This window comes from Gekko japonicus, unplaced genomic scaffold (genome assembly GCF_001447785.1).
Source record: "Gekko japonicus isolate JY-2015 unplaced genomic scaffold, Gekko_japonicus_V1.1 scaffold1514, whole genome shotgun sequence".
In the NCBI taxonomy this organism is placed as follows: domain Eukaryota; kingdom Metazoa; phylum Chordata; class Lepidosauria; order Squamata; family Gekkonidae; genus Gekko; species Gekko japonicus.
In genome coordinates, this window is record NW_015176495.1 from 100,549 (window position 1) to 123,553 (window position 23,005).

At 40.1% G+C, this 23,005-nt stretch overlaps 1 protein-coding gene across 1 annotated transcript in view; it reads right to left on the reverse strand.

Moving 5' to 3' along the window:
* Nucleotides 1-346: 346 nt before the first annotated feature.
* The window catches only part of LOC107123940 (DNA polymerase alpha catalytic subunit-like), a 359,842-nt gene continuing 337,183 nt past the window's right edge, over nt 347-23,005 (reverse strand). Inside the window, exon 16 of the mRNA XM_015427290.1 lies at nt 347-1,459. Coding sequence (XP_015282776.1) covers nt 1,287-1,459 — 173 coding nt within the window. The 3' untranslated portion in view covers nt 347-1,286. The remainder of the gene's footprint in view (nt 1,460-23,005) is intronic.

The window sequence follows — 23,005 nt, forward strand, 5'->3', positions numbered from 1 at the left end:
GAGAGAGATTATGTGGGCTGAAATTCCCTGGTTTGAGTTATTTGTTGGGAAAGTATCCTATGAATGTTGAGGTGCTGTTGGAGTGAACAATCTTTCAAGTGTCTATAAGTTCATGTGTGCACAAATACAACTGAATGAATTTGTGTTGGTTATTTCTATAATTTTGAACATGATTGTTCCTCACAAGTAAATAACTTACATTGGAAAATTTTATTATGTTTCCATTAACAGTGTAAAACCTTACACACACATTGAAAATGCTTCTATATTTACCAATAAATGACAATGTTAACAAATTTTAAAAATAGCTATGAAGATATTCCTACCATGTCAAAAACTACCCATATCACAGTTTGACTTTTGCCATTTCCAATCACTGTTTTATTGGCAATAAACAGATTAGACAAAGTCTCTGAAACCTTCTTCATAGCTTTAATTGCTTACCACAGTATTATCAATTACTTTTATTTCTTTGCTAAACTCTGTCTCAGTTGTTTTCTTTCATCCCAATAGGTTTCATTGCTTATTTTGTTGAATTTCAAGAAACCAAAATATTACGTTTAGATATTTACACGTAGCCTGGAGAATTTTCTGCATACTCGCCTGTCTATTTGCCCTATACAGAAGTCAATTGGTACTTCAGGATTAATTTCCATGTGGTTTCTCCATATGTTTACAATACAATATAGTTTGAATGAATAAAAGTTGATGAAAAGACAACTAAGGAACAATTTCAGAAATAGAAACCACATTAGAATAAATGTAGGTATTAGAAAGTATTTAGTTTTAGTATTGTCTTTAACTGCTGTGTCTGTGATCACAAAGCAGATAAACTGTGAAAAGAGAAAACATTAGTGCTCCTACTGAGACCTCCACTAACCTCTTTTCCTGAGAGCACCTCTACTAAATACCCTGGAGCAAAGTCTAGGATCACTTACATTCCAGCAACTCTCACTGGGAATTATTCAATTAAAGGAGCTCTTTCTCCACCCCTTTATTCCCTCCTAGGTTTGAATATACTAAGATCTGGATATACTGTATGTGTGTGCATGCACACACTCACACACACACGTTTGTGCACACACGCACACTGTACAGGTGCCCGCTATATGTTGATTTATAACATTGTTTTTGTTTTATGGTTTTCATAATTAAATAAACTGTTTTTAAACAGCGTACAACATTGTGTGAAATAGAAGATGGAAAGCTTAAAAAAAAGAGGAAAATGTTTTCTTAGAAAGGAGTCCACAAAAGCATTTTGTCCACATTCTACCTAACCCTAGCATTTAACTACTGTGATCTCCCACAGGTTTTACTGCACTGAATGTCTGAAAGAGTTTGCTGAGGTTCACTTCAGAGTAGCTGCTCATGGACAACCATTTGTCTACTGTACTCTTCAGTTTTTTGTAATCCAGCTCTATGTCCTTGAAATTTGACTGTTTCCTGCTCTTCACACAATCTGTTGGAAAGAAAAACAAATACAAAAATCAGAAAAAAGAAAATCACTTTTTCATTTGGTATTGTGAAATTTTCTATCATATCTTAAAAATAAGCTATGGTGTAGGTCTGTTGATTCTCAAAATCTAAATTTGCTGGAGTATCATTCAGGCATTTTTTGCCAAGCATTGTCTATTCTTCCGCCTACCTTTTTGAGAGTGACTTTGGTCAGCATGTTTAGGTAAGTGTCAAACTTGTTACTTACTAAGAGAGACTGAATCCAGCTCATCAAGGAATTAGTCAACCCCCCTGTCATGCCCCAACTGAATTGGTGCAGCACCTTCTGTCAGTGAGTGTCAGGAAGTGCTGTTTGTACATTAATGCTGAATAAGGGGGCGGGGGGGGGGGGGGAGGGAAGGCACAGCAACAAGGGAATGAGTTCTACAGCATCAAAACCAGCAAGTAGCAGCTGCTGTTTTAAGGAGATCCATTTAGAAAGAAGAAACCTATTTTCTGGTACCTTTCCTTTGATTGAATTATTGAAAATATTTTGATGAAAGCAGAAGGTACCCATAAACCTCTATCTAGACATTTGAGATCTTGCTTTGAATACCCACCATAAAGAATACTGGAGTGGTGCAGAAAAGCTTTATCTATTAAGAATTGCACTCTGCCCTCTACCCCAATTCCCATTCAGTTTAAGAAGGAAAAGTCTGTCATTTTAAATGATAGGGCCTGTTCAGAAAATATTAACTATTCCTCTCATACCAATGTATGCCTTTCTAAATGCTGTGGAAGGAATATTTGCAGGATATCAAAACACCTTATACTGTGCATATGTTTTAAAGACTGCAAAAACTCAGTGACAATGACAGCATGTTCCCTGTTTTGCTTAATCCCCCAGAAGGCCTTGCTTTCTGATTTAATCAGACACGCACAAATGCAGTGACATAAACATCAGGCCTTTACAGATCAGGAGACATAATGAAAACTAAGGGTCTGAGGGTCTACAAGCTCCAGTTACTTTTGTACCAGGACATTTAAAGGAACCAGTTTCAACAGTCAGGAGCATCTAATGGAATATAAAGGGGAAAGCCTTCAGCTTTGCTAGCAAACACCTACCTTATGTACCATTGTGCAGACAGAAACATTCCATCTTGAAAGCTTCTACTGATCTAATGTACGTTTAGATCCCAAACTGTGGAACTTCCTTCCTTTATTTTCTTTTTCTTTACTACTAAAAATATGCCTAAGATGGTGTCATTTTCTAGTTGCCATCATGGCATCCATTCAGTCAAGCACACTTCTGCCTTAAGATCTTTTTCTGCTTATTCTTATTAATGTATTTCCTCATCTTGTTTCTTGTGTACATTTTTTTTGTGTACATTTTTGTTACTACCATTTTTGCATAGATGGTACTCACGTATATTTTCCAGTACCAAATCTTTCTCCTCTTTGTTTTGCTAATTTTGTGTCTGTCTTCTGGCAATTATTCCAAGTTGTCATCTTACTCAAGTTGTTTACTAAAACAGTTTCTTATTTTGCTCTTGGTCCTGCCTCTTGGTTTCTTTAAGCTTTAGTTGGGACTTTTATTCCTTATCCTTATGTAAGAAATTAGATATAGTCTTCTTGACCTCTCCTTCTCGTGCTGGAACCTGTTTTTTTCAACTTGAATATTTATAAAACTTGATTTTTTTTGGCTGATATAATGCTAGAGGGACTCTTTTGCCTTGATCTTCCTCATCTTAAGCCTCTTATTTGGCTGTCTTTTTATACTTTATGGTCATATTTATCAGGTTTTTATTTTTGTTCATTAATCTTTTCTCACTTATTACATTTTTATTAATTGCGTTTAAAGAAAAAATGTAATCCAAAGGAAGAGAATGTATTCCTTATTTCTTCCTGGCAATTCAGGATCCATTCCTAAACCCATCTCCCTTTAAAAAGAATCTCAATGCCCATTTAGTTTAGCTTGATTTTGTTTACCAGATTTTCTTGTATTAGCTCTGTGGATTGTCTCCACCATTACCTCCTGTTTTCCAGTACTCCTCCCCCTCTTTTATGCATTGTCTTACTAAGATTGTAAGCCCATGGGGAAAGACACCTTTTTGCATTTGTACAGCACCTAGCATTTTCTTAGGTGTTTAATAATCATAATAAAAATACACAAAGGAATGCACAACTCAAAACTCATCACTAAAGTAGTCCCCCCACATTATGTTCATTGTGCTTAAGCAATGGGTGGGATCCAAAATGACCTCTGCAAAGTGCTTCTTCAGGCATATGGAAGTTATGTGCCAAAATTCCGTTTCAGTGACAGTCTCTTGAGCTTCATGGGATGCTGCTTTGGAGAACCTTCAAACTTGGTGGGCATTTGGGGGCAGGAAAGGCTGCTGTCATGAGGGGAGCTGAAAAGCTTGGGTCCAGTCTAGCATATTCACACTGACCTCTCTAAAACAAGCATTGCCTACCCCCCCATCCCACTGCTACAATTTCAAATTAAAAGGAGAAATGACCAAAGGAATAATTTAAATAATCAAATATGGAAATATCAGATTAGTAGAATACAGACATAACATTGAATTAACAAAGGGATAACTTTTTATTCTGAAGTATAAAGTGACAAAGAGATATACACTACTTAATTCACACTGCAGCCCTATCTGCAGAATAGAAATACTATGTATTTGAATGACAGGAGTGCATCTGATGACTGGGGAGAATAGATTTAAAGAACTGTAGTAATATAGAGCTGGGAAGATGAGAGAGGACACAGCTCCTGATGTGTTTACCTCCTCTGCTGATGGGATATTGACTTTTCCCACCAGGTTGGTTAGAAAGGGGACTATTTGCGCTGCCACACAGCAGAGTAAGAATGACAACCAGCATCACTCTGTGCTCTTCTTAGTAAAAGACAATTGTGACCGCTGTATATCACACAGCCAGTCAATACCTTCAGGTTACCATACCATCCAACTTAGAGATGCATGTAAAAGCTCACTTCTTCTTCCTCAAATGAAACTTTAATCAATAAAGCAGTTAATCCTTTCTGAGAACAAAGTTGTAATATTATAGAAATAACTTGTGGAATGGTTAGATATATGTATGCAATACAGTTTTATACCAACTACAATAATGGCTTCATTTCACAAAATTTTACAGAACTATTCATTTATAATTTTAATATAAACTAACATTATACAGACATGTATCTGAAATATGATCAGTTTTTAAATATAAACTGGGGAAAAGTCCAGATAGGAACAGATCTACAAAAGAAACAGCTCCTGATAATCACCAATTACACAATAATGAGCAGGATAGGGTATTTTCCCCACTACCCTGAACACAGCTATTAAGTTCTTCAGTACAAATTTCTCACCCTAAGAGTTTCTTCATCTATATTTTAGAAAAAACTTTGCATCTTAAATTTAAGAAGGGCCTCCTTTTGTAACTGGCTCCAGAAACTAATAAGGTTATTCTGATAACTGAAGGTAGATGGAATCTGTATTGTGCTGATTTAAATCTTGTCTTCACTATTTGCTTCAAGGGCTGTCTTTTCCCTTACAAAAATTGTACACAGATAACCTGAAAACAGAAACTGATTTTTTTTGCTTTACTTTGCTTGTATGGAAGATTTTCATAGCTTATATTTACTTAGTGAACAACAGGTCTTTTCATATTATTAACTGGGACTAATTTACTGTGTCAGCTTATCTGGGTTATATTAATGTCTAACTTGCATATGTATGTCCATGCACATACTTTGTGCAAAAATACAGTGCAATAAGTGGACTTTCAAAGTGATAGCTTGACAACACACACACACACAAGCTAGCATATCCTATTATACTTGTGCCTTAAGAATTCAGTACATCATTCATATTCAATTCTCTTGCTAACAGTTTTATTTGAAGACTTAAAGAATATGCTAAATTAGAAACCATTAGGAACTGAATTTTTTTACTTCACCTACTGGTTATTGTATTTTAATTATAGCAAGCATAGGCACACAGGCAGCAGTCTCTGTTCTAAATATCTGTTTCATTTATTTCTGTGCAAAGGTAGCAAACAACAGTCAGTCATAATTGGTTCTGTCAGATGTTATACAGTCAGTCATAATTGTCTCTGTCTAGAGGTGTGTCAATTTACAGCAAGTTAAATAAATATTCTGTCAATTATGAAATCAGTTAAGGCAAGTCTTTTTAATTACATGGGTTCCCCACTTTATAATAACACTGCACCCTTATCCATGGTGTTAACTTTACCTTTGGCTTTTCTACTATGTCAATACAAAGGAAAACACAACTAGCAGCAATACAAAGAGATGAGGCAAAATGTAGCAACATTAATGTCAATCTATTTGATTAACATAAATGATATTCCACCATGTAAAATCTCTGCCAGACTACCAATTTATAGACATTGGCCAAACAAGGGTTGCAACCAATTTTAAAGATACAGTACAGAAATTATCTAAATAAGTACACATAATGTATTTAACATCATTATAACTTCCACAAAATGCATTCAAAATCCTATCTTCCATTATTAACCAACTTTTGCCGATATGGTTTTCTAGGTAAGGAATGCTTTCTATTTTTCTGACTGGAAAGCACCTAACATACAATAAGCATCCAAATTTCTAATTCTTCTATACTGTCCTGTAGTATTTTTGACACTAGAAAGTGCTTAACATAGGAAAATTACCTGTCTTACCAAAGCAACCAAAACAAAACCCTTCAAACAAAGACCACTGACACTATCACTGATGGCTGCTGAAGTCCACCACCATTATCCTGCAAACAAAATCCCTTTTGCTTAAAATAATTACCATCACTTTTTTGCTGATACAAAAATATAGCTTCTAGACTGAATAAAAAATGGGGTCTGAGTAGTTTATTACAGTGATCTCACAAATATTTAGAAGTGTGATTATGATTCCATTCACTATAGGTCTAGTTCAGATTCAAATCCACACAGGGAGCCATTTTCCCCCGCTATAGGCCAGTGCTAGGGAAAGGAATTATTGCAGATGGGAATATGAAGACCTGGCCGAGAAGCTGGCCACTTGTAAAAGAATAAAGAGCATGTAAGAGGGATATTGTAAGGTAGTATCAGAAGGTGAGAGTAGTGCCTTTACCATGTTTCATGAGAACCAAGTTAGCTTGAAAGTGATAAATTTATTTCAATAGGATGAAATGATTGTATCAGGGGTTTGAATGCAAAGGTGTTTTGTATTTATACCTCTGAAGAAATTGCACATGCCCCCTTGCTGAGGATATAAAAATACTGTCAACTATACTGGACAGAATTTATTTTATTTATTTTTGGTGTATGTGGGGGCAAAACCATTGTGCAGGATCATTAAGCACTGTTGTATAAATAAAGTTAGAAGATCAAACGAAAGAGGGGACTCGGGTTAAATGCTGGAAGACAAGCTTAAATAAAGTTCTAGGGGAAAAAAGCAAGACATGCTGTAATTCCAAGAACCTATTACTTCAGACAATTTACTTCAAAAAATAAAATCAGAATGGTAAATGATTACCCAAAAGCAATCATGTCATCATCACTGAAAGATGGAATAAAATAATTTTTTGTGAAGTGGCTGAATGAGAGCAACTTAAAAGCCACGGAGCCTGTCAGAAGCACATTATTTCTTTTTACACCCCGTTTCCCAATTCATCTCAGTGCTGCTGACTAACCTTGGCTCCCAGCAGGTGGAGCATTTAAAATAAATAGCATTTCCTACAAAATGCGCTCCAACTGCCCCATGACAGACGCTTCCAATTCCTGGCCAGCCACTGGATCAGCTTCAGCGGTATCTAACAAGGTGTAAATACAATAACAAGCATGTAATTAAGTGAACATGATGAAGTTAATGGAGATAATTCATTCCATTTTGGGCTTATGAATATTCTATTAGATGTTATCAGGCAGCTGGAATAGCTGTTAATTTAATCATCATTCAGACCAGCAAAATGTTCTTTGTGCGAGTATAATTGCAGAGAATGAATAATTGATTTGACAATTGTACCAGTGGATTTCAAACAGTTCTGTGCGCTCTCAGAGCAGGAAGGGAGGAGAACTGGAATACTCAAAGCAGTGAAGAGGTGGCAGAGAAGCCAGCCCGTAAATTGAACATTATCAGGACACAGATAAAGGACAATTTTTATTTTATCAATGCAACACAATTACATTACTGTGCGCTAGTAATCACTCTGCCCACACTTTAAAAAGGGAAATAAATTACTCTTCATGGAAAAGGACAAAAAGAAATATCAAAACCGTTTAGAAACCATTGATATTGGATATTTAATTTTTTGCATTATATTTCATTATAGGAAATATCAAACTGTGCTTGAAATTGCTGGCACATTTAACTCTGTTACCTGCAATCAAATACACAGATTGTATTTTATATGTATCTCTGTATTACAGCATGTTCTATGAATTACAATGATTTTATTGCAATTTTTAAAGAAAATCTACTCATATTTAAAATATATTTACTTTAGTATACAAAGGCACTGCATATCAAAAGCATCTAAAAACTCTATTCTGGACAAAAATGAACATAACCAAAACCAAAATGGGCTGTGACACTTTATTTTCCTTGAGAAGCAAAACAGGGAACATATTTAAAGTTAAGTATTATCAACAAAGGCAATTTTCTTCACAAACCTTGCTTTCAGCAGTAAGGGCCTAGGCCTTAAGTGTAGTGTACTACCAGTAGGCATTACACAATCGTATCCATATTGATTCTATATATGGTATTTCCAATTATGAAAGCACAAAACAATGTTCATTATATAGAAGTGCTATTCATTCTTGAAAATGGGGAAACAATAAAAATTATTCCTAATCGACAGCTATTTCATAGTATCAGAGATATTAAGTAAGGGAAACAGACAAAAAACATTCAATTGAGGTCTCTATGCAAGCAAGCATTCTCTTTTCTCAACTGTTGGAAAATCTTTAGAATATTATAAACATGCAACATTAGACCCAGTTTTATTTGATCTACTCAACATACATACCCCACAGCTCACTGTGTGCTCAGGAAAGGACATACAACAGACTCAACAGCCAATGCACATGAGTAAACTCAACAGCCAATGCACTTAACAGCCAATGCACATAAGTAGAGCCTGTTATGTCACAGAGCTGTAGTAGGTTTAGGTAAAATGATTCACAACCCATTATAAATACAGATCAGAAGTGGTTTTGTATAAGATGCATAAGTGGCAGTGAAAGGAAGCATATCTTCTTATTCTTTCTCCCATGAACTATCATATATCTTGCAGTAGTAGGGGAACTATCATATATCTTGCAGTAGGCATGTGATGTGTTAAACAGTTATGGACAGAACACACATTTCCATGTAGTAGAGTTTATGTTCCCATCACCATTTGTCTGATTATTATTTCAATATTTTATGCAAAGCTACCCACTCTTAATTTTAATTTATGTAGTTTTAAGGATAAGACCATGCTAAATAATAACCATCCAAAATAATTTCAGTAGAGCAGTTGTGCTGGTCTGCTGCAAAAGAGCTAGATTAAAGTCCAGTAACAGCTTAGAGACCAACAAGATTTTTGGGTTATAAATTTACAAGAGTCAAGGATTTGATGAAGGGAGCTTTGACTCTCAAAAGCTTACACCCTCCAATGGAGGGAATAGGCCGTCAGTGCCTACGGTGGAAGAGCCACACTCAAGGGGCCAAAGAGCCGCATGTGGCTCTAGAGCCGTAGTTTGCCTACCACCGTGCTAGGGCATCAGGGACCCTCCTGAACACTACCCCATTCAGAATAGGGGGCTTCAGGTAAAGAGGCTAGGGTTGCTAGCCTCCAGGTGGGGCCTGGGGATCTCCCGCTTTTACAACTGATCTCCAGCTGACAGAGATCAACTCCCCTGGAGAAAATGGCTGCTTTGAAGGGTGGACTCTATGGCATTGCTCCCCTCCCCTCTCCAAACCCCGCCCTCTCCTGGATCCACCCCCAAAGTATCCAGGTATTTTCCAACCCAGACCTGGCAACCCTAAAAGAGGGGGAACAGGCAAAATTGCATGTGCTGAATTTCTTATTATTTGGGAGGGTCCTCTGTTCTTCAGCAGCAGTTTTTTGTAAGTTAAGAGGATGCTGGGGGAAGGGGGAAAGATCAGCTTCCACAAACTCCTTTTATTCATGAGAGTTTAGATCTAACCCATTATTATCACATAAACAACAGACTGAAAGTTAGGAATTACACTGAGGGTTATATGCATATAATAAAACTGGAAGAAAGGTTAATATAGGTAACTTGTCTACTGAACAAACATGTTTTCTATTAAAAAAACCTACTGAAAAATCTCATAGCATATCTAAATTGAATTCAAATTACCAGTACATGTGGTTATATTATCTTTACATATTATCTTTATTGCCACCTTCAGAACTGCAATTGCAAATGTGCATCAGAAACTCTCTTGGTCTCTATTCTTCCTCCTTTTTTTTTTTTTTGGCAAAATCTTTATTCATATGGTCTTTCTGTTCCATTCAGTTTTTCCATTGTCACCTGCATCAAAAGCATGATGTATGGTGCTTATGTGTCTATAACCTAAGTAAAAAAATGAAGGCACATTCCATTAGATATTTCTATTTTCTCCTTTAAAAATATGGTACCAGAGACCAACTCTTTTACTGCTCCCATATATCATAAAGAGAAAAAAATCATATGGATGTGCACACTTGTTATATAACATAAAATAGCAGCAACTATTTGGTGTTTGGGCTATCAGGAAGTGGATTCACAGACAGTAGTAGTACTCAGAATCCCACCCCCCACACACCTGTGCGTGAACCCTCTCAAAATGGAATGCATTGGGTCAAGTGGACTTCAACCTTATTAGCCATGGTGAAAATGAAAATCTTTCATTAGGTTCATTGTATTTGTTCAGTTCAGCTGCTGATGCATATGAGACGGGGAAACACCTAAAGTGCAGAGCTGGTTTGTTCTGTTTATACAGAACTTGAAACTTTATCTGCATCTAGAACACCCTTTCCTAGTGTCACGAATTTGCATTACTAAATAGTGTACTAATACTGTTTAATTTTCTGTTTCAGGTATCTAAGTAAGCAGCACCCTGGTCATACTGGAGGGCCATTGGATCCATTCTAATCCTCCGGTATATATAATTCTATTTTGGTCATGGACAGCCCTGAACATCCCAACACGCTCCAAAATCAGTTCGCTCTCTGATCTGTCATTCAGAGGGTCTCCCTATTCACTGGCTGCTTTGCCTGAGTCCTGCCTCCAACATTCTAAACAGTTTGCTCTTCCTCTCCCCCCCACAGCCAGTCAGAACACAGAGGTCATTTGCATATGTGGCCTGATTCGCCTTTGCAGCAGAACACAGAGGTCGTTTGCATATGCGGCCTCACTGGCCTTTCCCTCTAACATTCTAAACAGTTTGCTGTTGATGTTCTGAGGTAAAATAAATTTCCCCTTAGTGTCTGTTGGGGAAAACCATGGTTGCAAATCTCCAGGTGAAGGCTAAAGATCACTCAGAATTACAACTGCTTTCCAGATGGCAGAGATCAGGTCCCCTGGAGAAAATGGTGGACTCTGTGTCCTTCTATCCTGCTGAGATGGCCCCTGTATGACAGCCAGAGGTCATTTCGGGGGGGAACGCAGTTCCCCCAGGTGAGGTGTAGGGGGGGCGGGGCACATGACGAAGCCCCGCCCCTGCTTCCGGCCGCCCCGCTTCCAGCCCTCATTCAGCCAGGAGGAGGCAGGAGAAGAGGGAGGGTAAGTTGCTTCCTCCCCGCCTCTCCCCACCCCTGCCTGCCTGGGGCCAGGGAGGGCCTTGGCGGGGCTTCCTCGCACTCCCGCTGGCCTTGAAGGTCCACCGCTGGGCCCCTGTCAGGGGGTGTGGCATATGCTAATGAGTTATGCTAATGAGAGGAGGTGCTTTTCTACCTTAGCTGTGACTGCATAGCACCACATTAACATCAGCCAACCTCCAGGTGGCACCTGGAGATCTCCAGCTATTAAAACTGATGTTGAAAGTTGGAACCCAGAAAACATGGCACAGGAGGAGGTGCTTTTCTACCTTAGCTGTGACTGCATAGCACCACATTAACATCAGCCAACCTCCAGGTGGCACCTGGAGATCTCCAGCTATTAAAACTGATGTTGAAAGTTGGAACCCAGAAAACATGGCACAGGAGGAGGTGCTTTTCTACCTTAGCTGCCACTGCATAATACCCCCCTCCCCCTCAAAAAATAAGTCAGAGGTGAAGAGAACCATATCTGTTAACATGAGGCTGTCCTCCCATTCTACCCACTTGGGGCAGCAAAATGACTTGAGACAGCCCTGCCTTATAGCTAAGCAGAAGGAAAGAAACGTGGCTTGCCTCCCTCCATTTTCCGCTTCCCTCTGCCGCCCCACCAGCCACAGTCGGGACACTCATCTGGAGCTTCCTTCTAGATCTCGTTGTATTTCTTCCCACAACAGGCATTACTCCTAGTCATTCATAAAGAGGTGGATGGGTTGAGTAAATTTTTTAAATAGATGATATAGATGAAGTGAGGGTAACTCTTTCTGAGTGTTTAACCATTACCAAGCATTTTTCCTCCAGTGGGGCTTGTTTCTGGTATCAGAGTTCAGCTGACAAGATAAGAACCAGGAATAACATACTTGTGGGGAGATTATAGATGTTTAGTACCCTCCAGCCACAGACCTTTTCCTCTAAAAACTGGAGCCTTCAATTTTTCTATCTATAGTGTGCAAAGTGGCAGTGGCAGAAAACCAGCAGGTGGGAGAGGTGTGAGCTTAACCCTTCTCTTCATCTGCAATCCTTGGCTGCCTTCCTTCCCAATTAGTGTTCCAAAGCATGTATGCCAGACAAATGAGAACCAGTGGCTGAGGGAGAGGGGTTCCAAAATAAAAGCAGAAGGCAGAAAGAAACAACCTCCCCTCCTGCTTGTCACTCTTTGAAATGCTCCTTACATATTGATTGCAAACACAGGCTTAGCTATCTTTAGTCTCACCCAAACATGTAGTTCTACTCACAGTATTTCATTGAAGAGACACAAAATGTCTATTGATTTACCTCATTCCAACCATTCTTCCTTATCAGAACTTTCCTTCTTCAAAAAAGGAAAGCCGCTCTTGCACACATACATCTACTTACCAGAGAGTTACTGATATTATTAACTAATTTTTATTTGGTAGTGGAGTGGAAGCTTTGGAGCATGGTAATAAGTGATCTCCACTACCCAACAGGGCAATGTTATATACAGGACATAACAAAATTACTAGATATAGTAAACGGCTATGCCTTGGGAGACCATATTATCTGGGAGCATGAGAGCAGTGCACATAGTCCTTGGCTAGATTTTTTTTTGAAGGGAAGGAGAGGCAGGAAGTCCATTTCAATACTCTACCATCAAATAGGGGCTTTTTTCCTTACACGGCCCTTCTCTCTTTTTTTGAGTTGCTAAAAAGCCTGCACAGAGCACACCCAGTTTACAGAGGGAATGATTTCATTAATAGCTCGGCAATTTTAATCTATATTTTTAAAGAACACACAATCATCTAGTCCTCAGGATTTGTTAGTGTTGAGTTTGTCAGATATTCTTAAAGCCTTTTCTTGTATCACCTTTATTTGACCCAATTTGCCCAAAGTATTACCTAACAAAATGGTTCACGTATTCATCTCTCTAACCTCTTCCGTAGTGAAGACATATGCAAAGAATTCATTTCATTTCTCTGCAATTTCCTTGTCTTCCTTGAACGCTCCTTTTAAACCTTTGTGATCTAATAGCCGTAATGCCTCTTGGATAAGCTTCCTGCTTTTCATAATTATTACATTTTATATTTATAGCAATTTGCTGTTTAAATTTCTTCTTTGCTGCCATATTGTAGACTTGCATTTAGTTTCCTACTATCTGTATTCCATTTCTAATTTTTTTCATTTGGACAATATTTATTTATTTCTACTTCTTAACATTAGTCCTTTTGTGTTTCATATTCACAAGTACACTGGTGTTCATCTTGACCACATTTATGTCTTCTAAAATTTACAGTGTGTATTCTATGTCTTATTAAGTTAATTTTTTGCCTTTGTAATTTTTTTTGCATTTCAGTCATCTTTTAATCATATTGCTCAGGTGATTGCAAGTATATTACATGCCTTATGCACCAGAATATCAACTTATAATGATTCTGTAGTATGGTTTATTTTATTTGTAAATTTAATAATGATGAATTTTTTATCTGGGAAAATTGAAAACCTGCATACTATTTTGCAATATTTTGGCTGGTCCTAATTAAAAGGTATCCCATGATGACTCTCTTCATAGAAACACATATAGTCCATAGAAATACATAAAGTCTTCACATTTGCCCTTTTAGTTTTCATTCCATATGGGTGGAGTAATATATGGAATAATGAGAGAGTAACAACTCCTGGGTTAAGTATCCAAATAACCATTCGCCAAACTGTCCTATAGAAGACTCCAAAATGGGTTATAGTAAAATAATATGTTCCTAACAAGGGTGGAATAAAATTGCTTTAAAGGATATTAAACTACGCATTTTATTTATTTATTTAATTTTTGACAACCCCACTAGGGCCTCAGATACCTAGAATTGCTTGGTACATTCTCTAACAACTCTCTTTATCTAGCAGGAAATCCCAATCACAAAATGTTCAGCAGTTCCCAGCTCAAGCTTTATCCTATAATAAAGACAGCTATTTCTAAAAAGATGCTCCCTATATATTCAAAGTTAATGCCTTGTGGGGTCTTCAGAAGTACTTCCTACTCCTGATAAGTGGAGAAAAGCCATGATTGGCCTTTTGCTTTGGGGAACAGATGTTTTGAAGAAGCAGCCAGTAGGGCTAGAGAACACAATGGCAAGCACCATATTGGGAACCACTACACAAGGCTATATAAAGGATACTTTGAAAAATTGAGTAATCTTATTTGAATTGCCAGGGGCCTCATATAAACTCTGCTCAAATGCAATGTAGCCAAATAAAGCACACAAAGTTTGAGATGGAGTGTTGGCAGGTAAAATAGAAGTTTGTGTATGGATGTGAAAGTCTCTAATCAAAGAAGTGCCATTCCAGTAATCTGAAAAAAAAAGTGTCTGAGGCAAAGGCAAGTGTTTATTTAGAGATTACTTATGTTTCTTTGACATGGGTTTCTTTCTCCCACCTTTCCTAGAACTGGTGGGAGAAAAGACATAAAGTTAATTCTTTTATAAACTTTAGAAATAAGGCACCCACTGCAAAGGCTATAAAGATCTTATACATTTACTGAAAATAAACCATTCTGCCTGTTATGGCTGGAGGTGGACAATTACACCTAAAACGCCCCAAATGATTCCCTAAATGAATTGGATGGTGGCTCAACCAGTCTGCTTCCAGATTGCTGACGCCCTTACCACAAATGGCCATCGTAGAACCTACTTAAAATATTTATATCCTACCTTATTTCCTTAAACTCAAGACAGCCACCAATAGGACAAGTTGTAAGGAAATAAAAATATGAGTCCATCTAAAAGACAGCCAAACTTTTCAAAACAGTTTACCCTCCACCAAATGCCCTCTGAAACAGAACTATCTTGCTAGATGAGTTTCTACCACTGGGCGAGGAAGAGACACTTCCTTCAAAGAATGGATAACTTAGGTCTCCTTGACCTCTACCCCTACCAGCTGCTTACAGAGAAAACTTCACTGTGAATTATTTCTTGGGCTGTTATCAGTAGAATGAGACACTTTCCAGAGTGGCTCCTCAACCTCTCAGAACTGCATCCAGAGTCAGATATAGTCTACTCACTTGTGTCATTGGTGTTCCTCTACAAATATGCTCTCCTTTAGCAGAGTAATATCATCTTGACAGAGGGGCCATGGTGCAATAGCAGAGCATCTGCTTTCCATGCAAAAAGTTCCAACTTCAGTGCACAGTACCTCCACTTAAAAGTAGTGAGTGGCACAACAAAATGGCTATAATTGGGGCTGGATCCAATCACAAAATGTTCAGCAGTTCCCAGCTCAAGCGTTATCCTATAATAAAGACAGCTGTTTCTAAACAGATGTTCAGCTGCCCTGAGCCTGCTTAGGTGGAGAGGGTGGGGTACAAATTTGAAGAAATAAAATAAAATAATAAAGAGTAGATAATAAGAGAATTATGCATGGTCTGATTTAGTGTAGAGTAGCTTCATATGTGTGACTTGAATGTCAGTGTTCCCTGATACTATATTCCTCTTAAAATGTGTTAACCTTTAGACACTTCCATCCCCCTGGCCAGTGAAGGTGCATGACACATGCCAGCACCTCCCATTCACTCCTCCCTTGGACAATATATAAGATAAAGATAAAACAGCTGTTATGATAGCTCATGTGACTGCACAGATGACCACTAGAAGAAAACTGTTACAGATGAGCAACCTGTTTGTGAAGATATATAAAGGTCTGGATCCAGTCAGCTTCCTTCATTCAATATCATTCAGTTCTCCTTACTATACCACCCGTATGGCTTTTGCCCATGCAGGTCCCATGATCTCTGCCATAGCCCTTTTGAGTAGTCCAAGATCTCCCCTTCCTTTTTTTTGCCAATGGAAAAGCTAGATGAATCCAAACCAACATTTAAGCAATGACAGGGGTAAAGATGGAGCAAATAATCTAAAATAAGTAGTACTGGTAATGTATATATCAATGCCATACCTCAGCACATAGGTTAAGAAAAGCTTCCACTTAGATGAATGGCAGCACCTTGTCGATGTTTTCTTGGCATTCCAAAGTACATGGTTCACCTTAGACTCTCCATACAGCAAGATGTAGCTGCAGGTGGAGAATTTTGCTTTCATCCTCAGTTAGCAAAGTCTTGGACTGAGGGAGGTATATAAAATGCTCCTTGGCAAAGTGAAGAGGCATGGCAAATCATGGCTGTCAAGGCCAGCAGGGTGTGATGAGAATGCTGTTTTCCCTATCCATCTGAATTTTGTGTAGCATTTTAAGGATGAGGGGCCAAGAAGGAAAGAAGTAGAGCGGACAATCTGTCCAAGTGGTGGCAAATGCATCCCCTTTCACCTCTTGACCCTTGCCCCCTCTAGAACAGAATGTCTCGAAAAATGTGGTTCGGAATATTTGTCTGTTGACTAATCATGACTCTCATAACCCTGTGTTCTCACAGAGTTGCCCAATATATTTTGATTGTCTGGTAAGTTAACTACCATGAGACAGAGACTACTTTATGCATCAGTTCCATAGTTGCCCTACAAAAACTGACACCCTCAGATTTCTCAATCCTTCACCACTCACAAACTTAGGGGCGGGGGTGAGGTTGCCTTAGTCATCCGGGAGGGTTTCTCCTTCAGGCCACTCCCCATGCCAAAGACTGCAGGTACTGATTGTGTTGGCTTGGTGTGGGATGCTGAGGAGAGCTTGGCTGTCTGCTTGGTGTACCAACCACCTAGAGCACCAGCGGACAGCCTGCTGAGCTTGTTGGAGATGGTGGCTCATGGGCCTTGGAGTACCTGAGATTACTGGTTCTTGGGGACTTCAACGTCCATGTAGATGGAGCCACCGCCATCAGTCAGGCTTTGGACCTGGTGTCTTCCATGGTAGCTCTGGGGCTTTCCCAAGTTGTATCAGGTTCCACACATCAAGCAGGCCACACCCTGGACCTGATCTTTGCCATGGGGATGAATGTGGATCTGGCCTCAAGGGAAGAGGTGCCATGGTCAGGCCACTTGGTCTTGAAGGCCTGGCTGGGTGTCTCAGCCCCCTGTCTAGGTTTGCAAGCGGATTATGCTCACCTGTGGAGACTAATGGATCAAATTGGTTTCCAGAATGCCCTGTGGGATCTGATGCCTTTTGGCACATCATTCGATGAGCTGATAGAGGACTAGAGTGCCTGTTTCTCTGAAGCCATCAATGAGGTTGCCCCCCCTGATGTCCTCTTTGCTTCCATCATTAAATGTCCCCCGATATACGGAAGAACTCATGGAAATGAAGCAGAAACTCAGATGACTTGTGCGAGTCTGATGGTGAGTTCACGATGAAGCTACAAGAACATCTTTTAGGATGTTTATGAGGTCCTATGAAGTAGTGATGGCTGCAAAGAAGGAGTTCTATTCAGCTTCCATCACGTCTGCAAGCTCACACCAAGCACAATTCTTTAGGGTAGTTCGGCATCTGACGTCCGTCTCAGAAGGGACCCAAAAGACTAGTAATCCAGCTATTAGCTGGTGGCCTTTTGCGAGCTTTTTTGTGGTCAAAGTCCTGTCACTTCGCCATGACTTACCCACCAGCATTGATACAGTAAGTGAACTGGAGGCCCCTTGGCTATCTTAGGATTTGGTTTCACACACTTTCAGCCTGCTGTCCTCTGCCAATGTTGACAGGATCCTGGGTGCTGTTCGATCGACCACATGCCCCCTGGATCCATGTCCTTCATGGCTGGTGAAAGCTGGGGATGAGAGGATACAGGGCCCACTGGGAGACATTATCAATCTGTCCCTGGAAACAGGGGTCTATAGGAGGCTGTGGTTGTACCGCTCTTAAAGAAATCATCACTGGATCCATATGACCCAGCCAATTACCGCCCAGTATCCAACTTACCATTCCTGGGTAAGGTGATTGAGAGAGTGGTATCCAAGCAACTCCCGAGTTTCCTGGATGACTCATCAGCATTTAACCCATTTCAATTTGGCTTCCACCCAGGACACAGGATGGAGATGGTGTTGGTCGCCTAACAGACGATCTCCGTAGGCAGCTGGATCAGGGTGGGTCGCCGCTGCTGTTGTTACTTGATCTCATGGCAGCGTTTGACATGGTCAATTACAATCTTCTGACCCATTGCCTTGCCGACTTGTGGATTTGTGGGGTAGCCTTGCAATGGCTTTCATCATCTCTCCATGGTCAGGGACAGAAGGTTGCACTGCAGGGAGAGGCATCCTCTAGGTTCCCACTGTTATGTGGAGTTCCTCAGGGGGCAGTCCTTTCCATGATGTTGTTTAACATCTATACGTTCCTCCTTACCCAGCTGGCTCAGAGTTTTGGGCTTAGGTGTCATCAATATGCAGATGACACCAGCTATATCTGCTCTTGGATGGTCACCTGGATACCATCCTGCAACATTTGACTGAGGGTTTAGAGGCTGTTGCGGGATGGTTAAGGAAGAGCAGGCTGAGACTGAATCCGGGGAAGATGGAGGTTCTGAGGTGTGGGGAGGGAGGGCTTCAGGATTGGGGTTTCAGCTTCCAGCCCTTAACAGGGTGCTATTAACACCAGTGTACTCTGTCAAGAGCTTGGGTGTGACCCTGGATGCTTCCCTGTCTGTGGAAGTCACCAATACTATGAAGGTCACCAATACTGCCGGACTGGTGTTTTACCATCTACACCAGGCACGGCTGTTGGTCCTTTTCTTGTCATGCCCCAACCTGGCTACAGTAATCCATGCAATGGTCACCTCCAGACTAGACTACTGTAACTCGTTCTATGTTGGCCTGCCCTTGAGACTGTCCCAGAAGCACCAACTGGTCCAGAATGCGGCAGTGTAAGTACTGGCGGGAACACCATGGACAGCACATATACAACCTGTGCTGCGCCAGCTACACTGGTTACCAGTGGAATGCCTAGTCAGGTTCAAGATATTAGTGTTGACGTTTAAGGCCTTGAGTGATCAGGTACCCACGTACCTTCAGGACCACCTCCTCCAATATGTCCCCAGACGAATGCTGAGATCAACTGATAAAAACTTGCTGGTAATCCCCAGCCCCGACCTGGTGGAACTCTCTGCCAAATAATATCAGGGCTCTGCAGGATCTTATACAATTCCACAGGGCCTGTAAGGCAGAGGTGTTCTACCAGGCTTTTAGTTGAGGGCAGCAACAGTTAAGACTAGCACCCTCCTTTTCTTCCTATGGTCCCCACATCCCCTGCCCTGCTGCACAGTGTACTGCAGCTAGCAAAATAGGTTGATATCACCATCTGAATTGGTTTTTTTACTACTGTATTGTGACAATTTTATTATGCTGACTATTTTATCTGTTTTAAGGTTGTAAATTGCCCAGAGCTTGCTTACGGGGTTGGGTGATTCATAAATATTATTGCTGTTGTTGTTATTATTATTAATAATAGTTGGCAGGCAAGGATATATAATCAAGATGGGTAGCTGTGTTACTCTGTAGCAGTAGAAAAGAGCAAGAGTCCAGTAGCACCTTAAAGACTAACAAAATTTGTGGCAGGGTATAATGTTGTGAATTTGCTGATGTAATATACTTCTGACAAACCATCAACTGTGCCTTGAACTGATTTGTTTTCAGGGTGGGACAGAAATGTGCAAAGGAATATGAAAACTGTGAAGAGTTACAGGATGTTGAACATTGCTTATTCTGAAGCAGGCTAAATCTGATTTATGGAATGGTCTTCATGTGGATACCTCTTTCCCAAAAGGAAAGCAGGCTATGGCTTGGGCTGGTTTTGCAGAAATGCTACAACCAGAAATATGATGGTATATGGTATGTGCCCCTTGCAAGGAGTGCACAACAATTTTGACCTGCTCCTATGAACTGAAAATGATAGAAAGGAGTGAAATGGGATTTCTTTGCATTCACTGGAGGCTAAAATCTGCTACAAGATGAGTCCAAGAAGACAAAGTGAGTTGGTATACGATCTTCTTGTTAACTCCTAATTGATTATGTAGGGGCAAACTGAAATTCCCTTTTTGCAGCCATATATTTGGGTAAAGTCTCTGGGTGCTGCTGAAAGACCAAATGGAATGATTTGGTATTGAGAGGGGCTGTGGCCGAAAATAACACAAATGGCTTTTCTAGGCTGAGGTCAAATAGTTACATGAAATACACAACCTTGAGGCCTATCTAAGTAAAATATATCCCTGTGGATAGGAGAGGTAGGATGCTGGATGGAGAAATCATCCTGAATCTTGAGATGATAAACTATTTGCACCTTGTAAAATTGGCAGTATGCCATCCTTCTTAGGGATGGCAAAATAAGAGTGAATAAGGCCTGTGCACCTTTCAGAAGTACCAGTTCTATGGCATCTTTCATCTGTAATTTGTTCACTTCTTCCAATGGAATGGGTAGTTGGTAGTTTTGAATACAATGGGTAGTTGGTAGTTTTGAATACAGTAATAGCTGGAAGAGTTGTAAATTCAATAGAATAGTCTATTCTGATTACTCTGAGGACCCAGTGCTCTTGGGTGGTATGTTCCTACTGATGTAGTTTCTTGAGGGCAGGAAAGTGTGATGGATTTGTCATGTGGGAATTGAAAACTCCATTCAGAAGTGGTGGTAGGTTTGGTACACTGAGATGTTGACTGTGGCTCTGAGAAAGACTTTTTAGAAGTTGCTGGGAAAGACTCTTAACTGGATATGCACAGTCTCTAGAGGAGTTCATAGCATGTCTCCTACATGTACAGAATAATTGTTTCTGTTTGTAAGATTTCTTAGTCACCGAGGCTAAGCAAATAGATTTAAACATGGAATGTAGTTTCTGTATGCATTAACTCTGGTTTTATTGCTATAAAGTCCTTTCAAAGTTAAAGAGCAGTTTTTCTATCCTAGATCTAGAATTATGAGTGATATTGAGAGCAACCATGCTTTCTGAGTGCAATAGTACTTACCATGATCTTTGAACCACAATAATCAGCAATGTGGCATGAAAGAAAGGTATGGATAGAGTTGCCAGCTCTGGATTGGGAAATACATGGCGATTTTGGGGGTGGAACCTGAGGAGGGCAGGGTTTGGGGAGAGTAGGGACTTCAGTGGGGTATAATACCATAGACTGTACCTTCCAAAGTGGCTATTTTCTCCAGGGGAACTGAACTCTGTCACCTGGAGATAAACTGTAATCCCAGGAGATCTCCAGTCACCACCTGGAGACTGGCAACCTTATGTGGTGAACAGGAGCATCCATAGTGAAAGCTGTAAGGGTCTCCTCACCCATAAGCACCGTGGCTGTAGTGGACAGAGTCTAGAACAAACTCACAGGACTGAAAAGCCTGAAGATAGCTTTCCTGGGCACATTCCCAAAAGTGAGCTGAGCAGCTTTCCCTAGCATGAAGCACAGGTGACTTCCTATGTCTGAGATTTAGGACTGCCCAAAGTAGTATCTCCAATATCAATTCTATAATCTGTACTTCAGGATATTGCAAAATGTGGACTGGTGACTGACTGAATGCTTCCACTATGACAATAATCTTTTCAGAATACAAGTGATTTCCTCAGTTATGTCTGGATAATGTATACAAATTTGTTCCATGGGGCACCAACAAAACTAAAAGGACAGGATTCAGTTGCTTGTGTTTACCCATATTATTTTATTTAGGCTTGAACGAAAATGTTTCTGGGTGGAGTGGCTGCTTGGATTTTTTTAGACAGTGCACTTTTTTTGATGACTGAATTGTGTTGACTGACCACATTCCTAGTTGGTAAGACTGAAGGTTGTGACTGTCAGTTTTGAAGGCCAAAGTGGGGCATATGGAACTGACAAAGATTACTTTGGTACTTGAGCCACTGAGCTATATAGAAAGTAGTCGTTGCCAAAGTAAAGCTTTCAATTGGGAATATCAATTATGTTGTGCTTGCTTATGCAATCAAAGCATGCCTCAACCTAACACAAGATGCACAGATTGTGCCCATTTGTGTATGGTAGTTCACCCCCACAAGACAAACAAAGTTTGAAAGTAGTCCACAGTGTCATGGGCTCACAGAAGACTTTGAGGGTAAAATTAGGTAACAAGAACAATCTATTCTACTTAGCTGAAAAAGCTGTCAAAGAGAAACTAGTTGATGAAGACCAATCAGAGAGAAAGTTCCTTATGAAGCATCTGCTGTGATGGCTGACAAAGAACTGACCAGGATTTGCTGCTGCACCCACTTTGGCCTTGTGTGGGGCATCTTTGCTGCCCAGGTTGGCAGAGTTCGTGCCAAAATCCTCTTAGCTTCTGAAGGTTCCAGTTGAGGCACTGTACATTGTCAAGACTCAATAGCATGATATACAGAGACCATGATAAGGAACAAAGTACTTCTTCATACATTGCATAATTTATGGAATTTGCTACCACTAGATATGGGCTTCTTGCTCCCACTTGCAAGACACCTGCATGCAGAGAAGCCCAGATGAACTACGGTACTAACTTGATTAGGCCATGGAGTGATGGTAAACAGCAGGCAGAATTGTGGAATAAGAAATAATACTGCAGCAGTAAGGGGAAAAAATGGCAGAACAGAACCCTAACTTAATCATAGTAAGGGCAGACAATCCTTGCAGGAATTCTGCCTCCAAAAAATTGCCTCTGGGGGAATTAACAGAGACCCTCCTTTCTCTCTGTCACAGGGAGACTGCTCTTGGTGTTGGTGCCAGTTGTTCAAACAATGTGTCTGTCCCCTTCTGTCCCCGGCTGTCAGGGAGACTTCAGAATGAACTGGCATTCCCAGAATTAGTCTCCAGTCTTTGTGATGCAGTCTGCCTCCTACTGGCTTGAGAAGAATACAGAGAACATTAAAACATCTGAAACAATTGGGTGAATATTTGAGTGGGGGAAAG